Raw genomic sequence first — 15,048 nt, 5'->3', positions numbered from 1 at the left:
TTGCTTTCTTTCTGCTTCCTACCTGCCATGAGGTGAGAAATTTTCTCTGCCATCCCCTTTCACTATGATTTTCTGCCTCACCACAGATCCAGAAACAATAGTCAGACTTGAACTGAAACTTCTGAAACTGTGAGTTAAAATAAATATTTCCTTCTTTAATTTGTTTTTCTCAGGTATTTTATCATAGCAATGAAAAACTAACACCATATAACATATTCATGGTTTAGAAACCATGAGTTTACATAGATCCATTATATTCCTACATGGTTCCTTCTTTTCTTCCCTCATTACATATTTATATATGCCTTCTTCCTCAATGAACATCCTGTTTCTTACCAACATCAATGCATTTTCTCATTTACTCAGTCATATAATACAGTTTCATTCATACTTGGGCACAGTGGTCCCCATTCTTGCCTGTCAAAAATTACCAGACTCAATAACTCTATGAATATTTATTTATCCAAAGGACGGAATACATATGTCCACAAAAAGTCTTGTACAAGAATGTAGCAGCTTTATTCACAGTAGCCCAAAATTGGTAACCGCCCAATTGTATTAACTGAAGGATAAACAGATAAAACGACATAATCATACAATGGAATAGTATTTGGAACAAAAGGATCAAACCACTATTGCATGCAACAATAGGGATGAATTTTAAAGAATACTAAGTTTAAATGGGCAAACAGAAAACACTATGGTTCCATATATAGGAACAGACAAAACTAACTTACGGTGATAGAACCAAATCACTACTGCACTTGCTTTCGGTAAGGATGGGACAGGGAAGGGCATTGACTGGGAAGGGGACTGAGAAAACTTTCTGGGATTAAGGAAATGTTTTGTATCTTGGTTTAGATGAGAGTTATATGAGTGCTTGCATCTGTCACAATGCATTCAACTCTGTCCTCAGTATCTGTGCCTTTCACTGCCTATAAACTAGCCCTTAATTTAAAAAAAAAACTGGCTGAAGTTGAGTTAAGGCTGCTCCTTTTAGTTGAAACTAGAACTCCTTCATTTAAAACTGCTCTTTCTGAATTGCTTCTTTGTGGCTTCCTTATGGGCTTATAACTCTCTGGTCCCAGAAGGCGTTTGAGTTTGCTACCCCATCAGTAAACTTTTACATCCTTTTACTATCCCATTACTTCTTTTTTAATCATTATTTTAAATAATCAGAATACCATAGATTATAGTTTCTTAGAAATTAATGACATTAGCAATTATTTAAGTCTGGCTAAACATAGATGAGTTAATATAATAAGGACATGTACACAAATTGAAAATATTTAAATAGCAGTGGTTTTTAGATTAAGACTCAGTTAAGAGCTTTGTCAATCTGGCATGCGAAGACAAAAACCCAAACAAAACAAAAACGAAAACAAAAACAAAAAAATTCAAACCAAAAAGCAAACTGGAGAGTAGTTGGGTCTTGCCAATGGAAGCAATTTATTTCCAATATTAAGTGACTAAATACCACTCAGTGGGTAAATGTTTTTCTCAGACCTTCTCGTAAATTCTGGTGCACACCACGCCCTTCATCATACATTCCTTAAGAAAAGAAAAAAAAAGATTAATTATCTAAAACTCAAGACAGAGAACAAGTTTATGATAAGAGTAGAAATTAAAAATAAACATATAAGATGAAATTTAGAAAGAAATAAAATATCCCAGTATGCCAATATCCAGTAATTTAGGATGATGACCACTGAAACTAGAGAAATAGTTTTAAAGTTGATCTTTTACTGTAAAGAAATTTTTTAAAGTGGCAAGGTTTTTGCATTATTTGTATGCATTTAAATATTCTAAAAGAGTGGTTTTCAAAATGATTTACACTATCTGGAGAATATTTAAACATACTGATCCCACCCTAGGAGATCTGCATTCAATTGATCCATATTGGGCCCCCATTTTGGAATATACCCCTATGTTAATCTATTGTGCAGCAAGGGCTAAGTACCTCTTAAAAGTAACATTCCTAACATGACAGGAATCAGTTTACATTTGATGTATTTGTTAATTATTAAGCATGGAGCCTTAACCTTAAAAAAATTATCAGAGGTCATCTCAGGTAACCTTTGTCATCAATCTCATCTACTAAGAAGAGGTCTCCCTGGAACTCAGCTTGCCTGATAACATGGTTCGGTGTATGTTACTATAGATTCGTGGAAGCAGAATGCTTAGGTGTCTACAAATATTCTACAATTGAGCCTTTCCGGATGCATTTTGCTATTAAAGTTTAGACATGTATTTTAGAGTTCAAACCAGTAAGATATTTATTCATACTTTCTTGAATTTTACTCTCACTTTGTAGATATTGTTATTTCTAAAAATAACAAATCAACTTTATTATTTCTAAAATCTTGATCCAGTTTTTGCAGATGAGTCTTTTATGATTTAAATATCAGTCAAGCATTAATCTTGACTTTATTCTTTGCCATTTTGTCCTTTGTATTCCAAAAAAAACAAAGAACATTTTGAAAATAGTATAACCCTCTTATTTACATAGCATTACTTTGGTATTTAGAATTAGAAATACTCTTACCATTACCAGTTTTCCATCCACCACCTTTCTCTTTATGATGGTCTCTTTGCCATCCCATTTCTGTACTTGATTCAGTGAGCCTCTCTCCAGGGTTACAATGCTCTGCAAACACAACTGCATGTCACTGACTTGCTGGACTTCAGCTGATCCAAGAAGCCATTCATTCAGTCCTGAACCATTTCATAGCAGATGTCTCGAGAAGCATGATCATTTCAACTCTGTTAAATACTAGCAGCATAACCTTCTCTCTCTCAAGCAGTTGCTTGAACCAACGGTAAAGAAAAATGTTAAAGATTACCTTGGTTTTCCTATTGTCAGCTGTGGTTTCTTCAAATTCCTGGCCCAGCTTGAAGGTGATCTCTGTGTTTTTAAAAGCACTTTCAGTTCGTATAGTAATATAGTCCCCTTTCTTGCTGATGATCACACTGGGTTTGGCCAGATTTCCCAGTTTCCTGGTGGCTAACCCCACACCTGAAAACCAAGGTAGCGTTATAACATTGTGTTGACAAAGAGCATACCTGGGAGGCTAGAGTGACCTGTCCAGTGCTCATTGTCTGTTATCTGTATAGGTAGGCAGGTAGGCCCACTTACTACTAAGGGCCTCCTCCCATGTTTCCCCACCCAATAAAAATAAGAGTCTGCTACACATATATTTTAGGGCTTATTATTACAAATAAATATTTTAAAAGTAAGTATAATTAATACCTGTAGATTTAAAAAAGTAAACGTGTTCAGGGGAAAGAGTGCACGTTGTCTACTTTTGCCCTAATCCTACTCTCCACTGTAAGTCAGTAATTAGGGATTTGTGTGAAACATTGAAGATGTTTAGTAGCTCCACAAAAATAGTATATGTACAATTTTAATGAGACTGTGCTATACACAGCAGTTCTGTGATACTTTCCCCATTAATAATATACTATGGCTATAGAGAAGATTACCATCATATCCTTGATATCCTCATTTCTGAAATTTTGTGGCTCCTAAGTCTAGCTGGTCAGAAAAAATAGCCACCTATCTTCAAAATCTGTACGGTTACAAGTAGCCAGAGATGAATGAAAAGATTTTTTCAAAACTTTTCTACATTTGAAAAACCAAACAAAATTGGGCTCAAGCCTTATTGCCATCGCTATCAAATATATGGAAAAGAAGAAATGTCATACAAGAAATAAATGAAAAGAAATATAGTTTTCTAAGACTCCAGTTGGAAGCCAAAATTCTTTATTTTTTCACATTGAAAACAACTTGTTTATCTCTATCTATACTAAATAAGAAAAGTTGTAGCTAATAAATATGGACGGTATTCTTTCTTCTAATTCTGATTAAACTTTCATTATTTTGTATGATTGAAAACCATGTTTTTTAAACTATAATCTTCAGAGCCTGTGAGTCTACATTTACCAAGCCCCCTCAAGAGATCTTGTGCACTCTATAATTTGAAAACAATGAAATTAGAAAGTTCCTCGTTGAGACCTTCTTGAATTTTCCTTTTCCTTCAGCTATGAAGTTAAGTCCATAAATCTAACCAGTCTCACAATATGGACCCATACCCGTAAGTTCTCAAAGTTTACTAGGCAACAATGACAGGCTTTTGTTCATTTATCTAAAATTAGAAGTGTCTACATGAACTTCCAAAAGGTAAATAAAGCTACAGGCACTTTGACAAAAATGGCAACCTGATGTTATCACCGTCATTCTTTACTATATTTACACAATTCTGGAAATTCCCAAAGATTCTTCTTATCTATTGTGTTTCTGGAACATTCTCTAGAAATGGTATGAAGTACAGTTGTAACCAAGGATGATTTTTTTTTATTTCCATCTTCTGCTCCAACATCAGGAAAGTCTGATGTTTGGGTAACAGAGTTTGAATTCACTACCACAAACCTGGTTTCTTTTTCCTCTCAGCACCTGCACTAGGCCATGAACATCCTACATGATTCTATAATAATGGACAGAAATAGAAAAATTTTTTAGTTTGCCTCAATACCGAAATTTTAAACTGAGATTTTGTCTGTTTTGTTTTTAATACTGGGAATTGAACCCAGAGCCTTGTGCACCGTAGACAATTGTTCTACCATTATATACCCAGGACTTTACAAATTTTTTTTCAGATTGAGTCTTTCTGAGTTGACCAGGCTAGCCTCAAATTTGTGATCCTCCTGCCTCAGCCTCCCAAGTAGCTGGGATTATAGCCATGTACCCAGCTTAAATGGAGGTTTTCTATCATTCAACTCCTTATTTCACATGAACCTTAGTTGCTATTTTTTAAAAAAAGTTATCATAAAAGTCAGTGAATAGGTTGACTAAGCTTCTAAAATGTCTTTCTTCCAGGTTTCCAATGAAAACCTTATTGGTATTAAACTACCTTTGGATCAGTGTGAGTTCCAGGTATTTCAGTAGTTTAAATTCAGTTCGAGTACAACTGGCATGGATAAAACACAAGTGCATTATCTGAAAGACATAAGATTAATCCCAGGACTGTACTTCAGCCTGTGTAAACGTCCCCAGACTCCTAGAAACAAAGTCAGAAGGAAATATTAGGCAGTTTTCCTAAAAAGGATCTCTGCAGCCAGAACAAGGAGCATTTCTTACCTAGAGCCTTCATGTAATCATCAAAGTGCTCACTGGAGACAAGTTTCCAGGTGCCCAAGAATTTGTTGCTCATGGTGATGACTGAGAGTTGACCACAGTTCTTGGTAGGATTCAGTAGACTGAGATGAGACGCAGAGGCCTCAGAAGATTCTTTTCAAAGATATCCAGAGCATGTGACTCTCACAGAGACCCAATGGGGAGAGGCAGTGTCAGGACTGTGGATGAATGGCTCTTCAATCACCAGCTGCCCATCCATCCTAGGAAGACCAAACCTACATAATGTTTCCTATTGTTTCCAAGAAAAAAAAAAAATGTCTAAAAATGAATGAGAGTTCTATTTGAGCCTTCAAGAAATTTTTGGCTGGTCTCACATTGATAAATCATCTTACATTTTTACAGTCTTTCAATGCTTCAGAAAGGACTCCACAGAGGCTATGACTGCAAATGAATGTGTGTGTGTGTGTGTGTGTGTGTGTGTGCATGCGCATGCGTGCGTGCGTGCTGTTTAGGCATCTTAGTCACTCTTGATGCTGAGTTTGCACAATTAAGAATTCTTATTGAAAGGGAAGAAAGAGAAGAAAATGTTCATGAGTACTGTGATAAGAGTCTCAAATATGTTGTGGGAGAGAAACGCAGGGGAGCAGTGTGAGGAAGCATTCAGAGGTGAGGGAGGCTTGGCATAGTTCACATAGACATCCCAGGCAGGCAGAGTGGGCAGACAATGAGGGCCGTGCAGCACAGTGGAGAAAAGAAATTGTATTCATGTAATAGGACAAGAAGTTGCACTGTGACATGCTCTTTGACCGCAGCTAAGATTTTCATCTAAAAAAGCTTAAGTGCCAATTAAGCAGGTTCCTAATTGCCGTAACAACTTTGAGTCCTTGAAAATAAATCTGCAGTTTTATAAAGTGGATTTTTCTATCATAATAATAGTAATGGATATTGAGAGTGCACTGTGGGCCAGTCACCGAGCTAAGCACTTACTACAGATTGTCTCATTTAATCCTGTCAGCACCGTAAGAGTTAGGTATTGTTGATGCATCCATTTTCCCAGTGAGGAAGACTGGAGCTCAGAGAAGTTAAAAATTGCGTCCAAAACTCATATAAGAAGAGGCAGGATTTGAACAGAGCATCATTCTCCACTACCTACACTCTGGTTGATTCTCTTACCCCATCCCTGCATATAGGTTCTGACCAAAGATCCAGTAATACAGACATTGCCACAATTGCCTAAAGGCCCTCATTCTCTTTTCAAAAATCAGACAAGAGGTGCCAACCAAGAGAATCAGATGATTATGATACTGCAGAGCCCCATCTTTGACCAGGGGGAACACATGAAAATCCACGTGGAACATACTGGTACTCGTGGGAAGGCCTACTTGCTGTTGTGTCTTTCCTAACAGCTTTTCCATGTTAGCACCAATTTTGACTATGAAGAAACTGTCAATACCAGGCCTTATACAATTAGTTCATAAGTTGGCACCCTTCACAACAATGAAAATATCTCATGGTGAATTTACTCAGGGCAGGCAGAATCCTCGGCTTCAAAGGCTCAGGTAACTGGGTACCATAGCTGTGCCCTAACTATTGTAGTTATGTGGTCTGGTTTCAAGCTGAATGAAAAAAAAATGTGGAATCACCTAGAGTGGGGGCAAGTCTGCCACATTACCAGTCCCTGGAGAGGAGAGTAGGAAAACAATACTGAACAGGAAAATTCCTCAGTTAACCAAATGACTGGACCCTGGACCCAAGGAATGTGATTGGAAAGAAAAAGAAAACCCAGCATGAAAAAAAAGGGCTTTTGTTTCATGGAAACATTACTTTCTTTTCCAGACCACTATAAAAATAATAATAACATTTATACTTCCAACAGTTTTTGTCAGCTCCACTCTATTAAAAAGTGAATTGTGCTATAACCACGACTACAGAAAGTGATGCTGTACATTAAAGTTGTACAGAAATGGTAAAATAATTACTTGAGGTTCAACAGATGACTGAAAAAGAAATGCAATATTTAGCATTTAGGTTTGCTGCCTACATCAATGAAGGACTCTAAACTTTCGCCCTGGAGCTGGGCCCTGTATTCAGAGGTAGAACAATAGGAGAGCTCTGGATTCTCAGTAGTCCTTGACTGGCGCATAGGAATGACGGTGGAGTTTAAAACACACATTGAACCATCTATTGGCAAGGCAGAAATATTATAAAACTGAATTAATTTTAGACCAAGAAAACGATTTTCTACTTTAGGCTATTGGCAACTGGATCTGACTGCTCGGATTGACCAGATGAGTTTGGACTAAGACGGAATTTAGAGGTCAATGTGTGGGTCAAAGTTACTGATCAAAGCAATGAGGGAAGATCCAGACAACCCATTAGGTCCTCCCTAATTTGGAAATGCATCATATCCTAGCAGGAAAAGAGGCATACTAAACTCCAGAACCGTTTGGTAACAGAGGCATGCATTTAGACTGGAAATGTTAGTAAGACAAATATATTTTATCTACAGTGTGGATTCACTCCTCTTCCTTTCTGTAACTTATTGCCCATGCAAATTTTAATCAGGGGAGTTATTTAAATCATACTCTGAAAAAGACAACCAGAGATCCAAAGAAAATGATAAGAAAAACTTGCTCTACATAACATATCATAGAAATGTCCCTTATTTGCAGTTTTCAAGCTACATCAAATTGTATATTTGGGAAAGAGATAAGACCAATCATCATGTAGCAAATAAACAAAGAATTCATAATCTTTCACTTGGATGCCAAAGAACCAACTCCATTTTTTTTTTTGTCATTCATTTAAGTGCAAAATTATTTACCGAAAGCCTACTAAATGCCATCCACTGTTTGAGGTGCTGGTTAAATCCCATTGAACAAAATTTCCTGCCCTTGTGGAATTTACATTACAATCATGATTCCATCAAGGCTTGAGGTCAGACATTTTAATTTTAGTGAATTTAAAATTACTATTAAAGAGAAATACCATGATAATAGTTGTTGACAAAAATGCACATCATATAGTACTAGAAGGAATAATTATTTTTTAAACAATTGAGAAGATAATAAACATAGGCTTGGAACTTTCACTTTCATAGATGAGAGATGAGGACATTAAACTAATTTTTCACCAGGTATGGTGATGTGTGCTTCTCAGGAGGCTGAGGCAGGAGGAACACAAGTTCAAGGTGAGCCTGGGCAACTTAGTGACACTCTGTCTCAAAATAAAAATTAAGAGCTGAGTATGGTGGTGCATGCCTATAATCTTGGTGACTTGGCAGGCTGAGGCAGGAGAATCACAAGTTCAAAGCAAGCCTCAGCAATAATGAGGTACTAAGCAACTGTCTCTAAATAAAATATAAAAAATAGGGCTGGGGATATGGTTTAGTGGTTGAGTACCCCTGAGTCAATCCCCAGTACCCTCCCCCCAAAATTTTTTTAATAAATAAAAAATAAGAAAGGACTGGGGATATAACTCAGTAATAGAGCACTGCTGGGTTCAGTCTGAAGTATCACAAGACAAACAAATAAACAAAAAAAACTTTCCAAATGCGACATCAAGAGGGACAAAGTTAAAAGGAAAATTCTCCATGGCACCAGAGAGATAAAAAGAGAAAAAATGAGTCTAGGATTAGGAGATAAAGGAAAATCCAGAGGGGTAAATATAGTATTTGGGGCTGCTGCTTCTCCAGGGATCTATGAATTTGTAATATCCAGGTGACAGGCAAAATCTGAGGAACATTTGTGGCGATATTACAGTAAGAGAGAGTTCTGGCTAACCATCATACTTAGGGCTTGAAACTTTGAAGGGCTATGACATTGTAAGAATGATCTGAAAATAAACTGTGTTGGTACCAATTCAGTTGTTAAAATTAGATTTATGTGATTGAAGACAGAGAACAAGCTACTAGAAAAAACTAATTAAAACCTCTCTGAAAAAAGAATGTCACCTCAGGTCTAAATTTATCTATATAATTTTTTGTATGCATGGATAATAAAAAATAAATCTCTTAAAGAGAAGAAAATATGGTCAAAAAGCAGAAGAAACATTCAATAGTAGAAATAAATGACCCACAGAACAAATATTAATAAAATAAGAATATAGAATAGAAAACATTTACAAACCCCAAAACATTTTAAAGACTAATAAAATTGATAAGGTCTTTGCAAGATGGATTAAAAATAGAGAAGGCAAAAGTTACTGATTATAGAAATTAAAAAAAAGGGGCACATTAATAGTCTGGCACAATGTCACATGCCTGTAATCCCAGAGGCTTGGGAGGCCGAGGGAAGGATTGCAAATTCAAAGCTAGTCCCAGCAATTTGGCAAGGCCCTAGGTAACTTAGTGAGACTGTGTCTCAAAACAAAAAATGAAAAGGTCTGGGGATATGGTTTAGTGGTTAAGTACCTCTGGGTTCAATCCCCAATACAAACAACAACAACAACAACAACAAAAAGGAACATTAATAAATCCTATGGTTTTAGTCAAGAGCTGATAGTCAGATTTATGGTCAGAACTCAGGAGGGTATCTGGTGCCCTTGCAGATTCCATTTTGCTCTGGATATCCCTAAACTCCTCTGTCAGGTTTCAAATAAATGTTTTCTCCATGTTTAATGATTAAAATTGTTTTCTTAGAGCAAATTATTCCTGTGACTTCCTCAGCTACCCCTGGATAGTTAGACTTTTGGTTACTATGGTGATGATTGCATTTATTCTGCCCCAAAGGTAGTCAGTAGCTTTTCTTGTGTTGAATAGCAATAAAGAGAATGAAGAAGTAGTTTGTGATTCCTCCAAATAATGCAATTAGCTTGGCTTTTTATTAGAAGCTAACATGTATGGTCTTTTTTTCCAAAGACTAGTCTGAGTACTAATAGAACATCTGAGTACTAAAGTTTCTCACTGGGGAGGGAATATAAGAAAGGATTTATGCATTTCAGTTTCTTTCTCGGGTCATTGTAGTATACATTGGGCCTCCCACAGTTTTTCTATTCCCTTTGCATTTCTCTAGGACAGAAAGTAATACTGCTGATAGAAGAAAATAATTCCTTAAAAATTATTCACTTACAAAACATAGTGAAAAGTGTGTATGTGTGTATGTGTGTGTGTGTGATATGTGTATGTGTGGTGTGTGTGTGTGTAGTGTGATTTCATAAGGAATCAATAAAAACTGATAGAAATTTGAGTATTCTTTAAATCATGTGCTATCCAGGCAGCCTACCTTGTTTATTTCCTTGATTGTACCTTACAAAATGTTTTACACAACTGAGATACTGTGAGGGAATGTTTAACTTACATATAGTCTTTTCCAGAGCAAGAGATTTCAGGTAAAACTAGATCAGACAATCAACTAAATTCATGTTAGGTAAAGTTAGATCAGAGAAACAGCTAAATTCATGTCTAAACTGTGGTTTCTTTCATTCAGCCAACCCAATCTTTATTCCCTTAAACAACTGAAAGCTAGATTTGTAGTTACATTTCAGCCAATAACAGGCTTGTGACACGATATACAATGAAATCTCTTAAATTTTGTTTGAACACTAGCTGTTGCAATAAACTCCAACATTCCAGTGGCTTGACCCAGATGTTCTTGTTTGATGTCCCAGTCCAGTGTAGGGGCTCCTAGTGTATGGAGCTAGGAGGTCCTTCAGAGGTCTTGGATCCCTTCTTCTATACCATACCCCAGAGTTTCACAGTCCACCTGCTAGCAGACAGGCATGGATTTGCTTCTTCACCGTCTTGACTCAGAAGTGGCACATATCAATTCCACTCAGATTGCATGCAAAGAAGTAGTCATAAAACCCAATGCACTGAGCAGTGCCACACCTTGATTATAGGCTGTTCTAAGGAGTAACTCAATGCTAGGGAAGGGCAACCTCAGGTTTCCAAGGGGCAATTAATCATCTGTCTTATTGGCATTCAAATCATAATTCACGGAGTTGTGACATTCTTTGTTTCTTTTCTCATGTCTGCTTTTGCAGTTTTGGGGATTGAACCCAGAGGCTCTTGCATGCTAGGTAAGCACTCTACCACTGAGCTACATCCCCAGTCCCCATGTCATTATTTTTTTTTAATGTAAAAAGATGAAATGCTATAGTGAATTTGTATTAAGTTCTCACCTAGCTTTATTATGTGCTAAATGGGTAGCATTTGGGATGCTATCATCTGTTTTTATCATCTGTTAAAACACAAATTTATTTGAGGATCAAGAAAGATAACTTGTGAAGTTGCTTTATAACTTACTTATTGAAAGTTTTTATTTTTTATAAGTAACCACAGAAATCTGAATTCTGTTTTACAAAGTAAACCATAATCCATTTTCCTGAAAGCTGATTTCTAATTGGTTGCTTCAAGTCTCTGCCCTAAGCTAAACTCTGCTGAGACTCTTCCCTGTTCTTCCTCTGCTCACTGTTTTGGTAAAACATCCCCACCAATTATGTTGTTCCCACTCTTCCCATTCTAACTGCTTTGTCTTCTGAGAAGAGGGCTCAGGAAAACTGCAATACTTGTGCTGGTCCTTTTTAGACAATCTCCTTCACCCTTGCCACAACCCCAGGAAATAAGTCAGTGTCTGTTTTGCAAAGAAACACACTGGTCAAGCAGCTCTTGCAGACTTGAGGAAGATGTAGAAGAGCGTAGGCAACCAGGGCATGGCAAGTGGAGGTCGGGGACAGACTCAGAACAAAGGAGAGTGGAGATGGTCATCTAACGATGTCAACTTCCTGTTGACGAAAGTGCTCACGGACACAAACAGGGGACCTAGTTAGACACTTCCTTACCCATGCTCCTAAGTGGGGGATCCAACAAAAAAACTAAAATAGATGTGTGAACAAAGGGAGCATCAATCAATTATAGAGAGGAGAGCATGAACTGGGGAAGAGATAAGGAAAGGAGGAAATTCCAGGGACCACAAAATGAACAAGCCAAAACTCCTCCCCCACCGGATTCTCGTCTCCTGGGCTCCTTCTCTTTGTGGAAATCTGTCTCTGTTGCTTTTGTAATAAGCCTGCTGCTTGCTTGTTATCTCTGTGTCCCATTCTTCAATTCTCAGCTGAATGAACCCTGCACCCCTAGATGGTAACAGGCTCTCATGTAGTCATAGACGTAGAAGCAGGATTCAAGTCTGCTCTGATGGGTCATCAAACCCCATTCTGCTTCTTCAGTGTTTGCCATCTCTGGGGCAACTGATAACTCCTGTTCTCCTGGTGGGGCTGGTGGTTAGATGGTCTCTCTGACTTCCTCAAAAAAACAAGACAAAGGGCCTGGACACCAAACATCAAAAAAAGGTAGACATATTTTCCCCCTAAATGTTGGAAGTAGGAATTTCAAGAACATATCATTTTGGAATTAGGTTATGTCCCAATACTCTATCCTATAGTTCTTTCTACTTTTGGTTACTCATGGGACCAGTCCCTTGTCTTTTAAAGTTTATTGCATTTTGGGTACAAAAAGTGTGACAGTAGAATACTACAGAGAATGTTCAAAACTTTTCTTGTCAAAGATTTACCACATAGTGTTAGGTAGCAAAAAAAGAAAATCTGGTGAATTATTCTTGGATAATCATACTAAGGATGGCATAATGGGATAATTAATACTGTCTTACAAACTTCAAAGTGTAATGACTTGCTACTGAGTTTTTCAAGCTAAAATATTTCAAAATAAAATACATTTTCCAGTGTGGCTTATAAAAACTGCTCTCATTTCTTTTATTTCAAACCTCTTGGAAAGTGAATAAGTGATTGATGAATTCACTATAATGAAAAGTTTCATTGATTTCTTTCTCCTTTAAAACCCAATGCAATGTGACAAACATACATGTTATTATTTCTCAGAGGTATATGATGATTTTCAAAAGCAAGTTAGATATACCCAAAGGCTGACTGTGTGAAAGTTCTTACTAAATACTGACCAGTCTAAGTATAATTTCTAATAATTTCATAACAAAAATTTTGACATGATTTAATTGAGGATAAAAGGAAAGGTTTAGTGTTTCAAGATGGCTCTGCCTCATGAAACAACAAAGGTAGTTGTAGTTGGGCATGGTGGTGCACACTTGTAATCCCAGTGACTTGGGAAGCTCAGGCAGGAGGATCACGAATTTGAGGCCAGCCTCAGCAACTTAGCAAAGCCCTAAGCAACTTAGTGAGATCATGTCTCAAAATAAAAATAAAATAAAATAAAATAAACAAAAGATAAGCTGAATATGTTGATTAGTGGAAAAGGTACCCAGTACCTTAAAAAAAAAAAAGAAAGAAAAGAAAATGCATTTTGACCTTCATGCCTAACTTGGCACTGTTTTCCAGCACCTGAGAGTATCAGACACAGTGGTCACCAAGGAAGAACTTGGATGCATGAGTGAATGATTCCTAAAGAGTAGTACATTTGATGCTTTGTATAACATACTCAACACCAGGGTCTCATTTCTCATTCAGGCTCTTTGTACTTGGAGCGGTGATATTTGTGAGAAGAGAAGAAATTGAGAACTTCATTATTCTTTTTTTAATCATGCTTCTGTAAAGACACAGGTTTGAATGGCATTTCTTCTTCCTTATGATTGTAGGAAACACTCTGGCTCCTGCTCTGAGGTGTCCCTAAAGCATCTGTGGTCTCCAGCTCACTATGGGGGCTGTTTGAGGAGGGGTTGCCCTGCTCCCCTTTTCCCAGGACACCATCAGGGTGAGGAAGCCTCTTTAACCTCTGGAGACAAACGTGGTCATGTTTGTATGTAACTGAGTCCTTTAAGAAACAGAAGGACATGTCATATGGGGATAAATGTCATTGTTTTCCCCTGGTGGCTACCTGGCCAGAACCAGGGCTACCACTCTGGTGTAGAGCCAGATGCTCAGAGGTCTTCAGGTTTCAGATGACAGCCCAGGTGGTTCCTACCCTTAGCCAGGGAATCAGTTCACAGCCCAGCCCCAAGCTGTAGTCCTGTTGTTCATGACTCTTCAACTTCCTTGCTAAGTTGACCACGCCCCTCAGTTTGCCTAGGGCAGTCTGTATTTATGGTTAGGTCCTTAACAGTGCCCCTTTGTCACTTTTAATTCTCACCCAGTTTAGATGACAAAGTGCATGGGCATTCATTCTACTCTGGCGTATGTAAGTATGACTCTTAGTAAGGCAGGAGAAAGTGTTAAAAGAGGCAAAAAGGAAATCTGGGCCTCTTCCATGTCAGGTCTCTGTAGAGCAAGGCTGAGAAACTATAAGCACAAGCCAGACATCCTCAAGGTCAGCTTGATTCCTGTGCTAGCAGAAAAACTGATAGTGAGATACTGGTTGCTTAGGATCCAGACCTCCAGTAGCCATTCTCTGGCAAACCCTGCCCTTCAGAAGCTCTTCTTTCTATTACTTCAACAAATCCTGCTACATGTCCATGGATTTTATTCTTTAAATTTGCCAAAGAACTCACCGAATCACACTCTGTGCTACATTAGGACTTAGGTTTGACCAAGGATTGCCCATTTTTAAATTTAAGGCACAACGTGATTATCTACATAATTTCTCCACTTTCTTCTTTTTCTCCTCCCACTGCTACAGGTGGGCTGAGTTTTCTAAGCTTTATTCTTTCATTTACCCCCACCACTGTGTTTTGCTCTGAGTTCTGAGAGCCCTCATATCTAACAACAGCATTTGGTGAAACTATCAGGGGACATGGTGGAGTTCAAACAATTAAATTCTCACCAGGCATTCAGAAATTCAGAACTGATATCTAATAACACTCCATTCTGCGAGGATTAAGCTGTGAGCAGGGTGACAGATGCACTAGCCTAATTATTATGAATGGATTTGTGAAGAATGACTGTTTTAAATGCTCGTCTCTCACAACTCAACCACAGTATGTGAAGTCTATTTTGTACTCCTGTATCTATCATCTATCTCTCACTATCTTCTAATCTATCCATCTTTGATTTTG

At 37.6% G+C, this 15,048-nt stretch overlaps 1 protein-coding gene across 1 annotated transcript; it reads right to left on the bottom strand.

Annotated features, from left to right (window-relative positions):
• Positions 1–440: 440 nt before the first annotated feature.
• Positions 441–5,288, bottom strand: Pmp2 (peripheral myelin protein 2). Its single transcript, XM_005336007.4, has 4 exons — positions 5,138–5,288; positions 2,844–3,016; positions 2,546–2,647; positions 441–1,551 (listed from the first exon to the last, which is right to left on the bottom strand). Exons 1-4 carry the CDS (start codon positions 5,208–5,210, stop codon positions 1,501–1,503), a joined length of 399 nt encoding a protein of 132 aa, XP_005336064.1. The 5' UTR covers positions 5,211–5,288; the 3' UTR covers positions 441–1,500.
• Between the last annotated feature and the right edge of the window lie 9,760 nt (positions 5,289–15,048).

This window comes from Ictidomys tridecemlineatus, chromosome 7, assembly GCF_052094955.1.
Source record: "Ictidomys tridecemlineatus isolate mIctTri1 chromosome 7, mIctTri1.hap1, whole genome shotgun sequence".
In the NCBI taxonomy this organism is placed as follows: Eukaryota; Metazoa; Chordata; class Mammalia; order Rodentia; family Sciuridae; genus Ictidomys; species Ictidomys tridecemlineatus.
This window is presented reverse-complemented; position numbering and strand designations above follow the sequence as displayed.

Bases quoted from the DNA above. Each gene is read 5' to 3' on its own strand.
- Pmp2 (XM_005336007.4), bottom strand. From the start codon at position 5,210: ATGAGCAACAAATTCTTGGGCACCTGGAAACTTGTCTCCAGTGAGCAC. The intron at 3,017-5,137 runs GTAAGAAATGCT...CTTGGTTTTCAG, and splicing joins TGATTACATGAAGGCTCTAG to GTGTGGGGTTAGCCACCAGG. The intron at 2,648-2,843 runs GTAATCTTTAAC...TTGTGTTTGCAG, and splicing joins CTGACAATAGGAAAACCAAG to AGCATTGTAACCCTGGAGAG.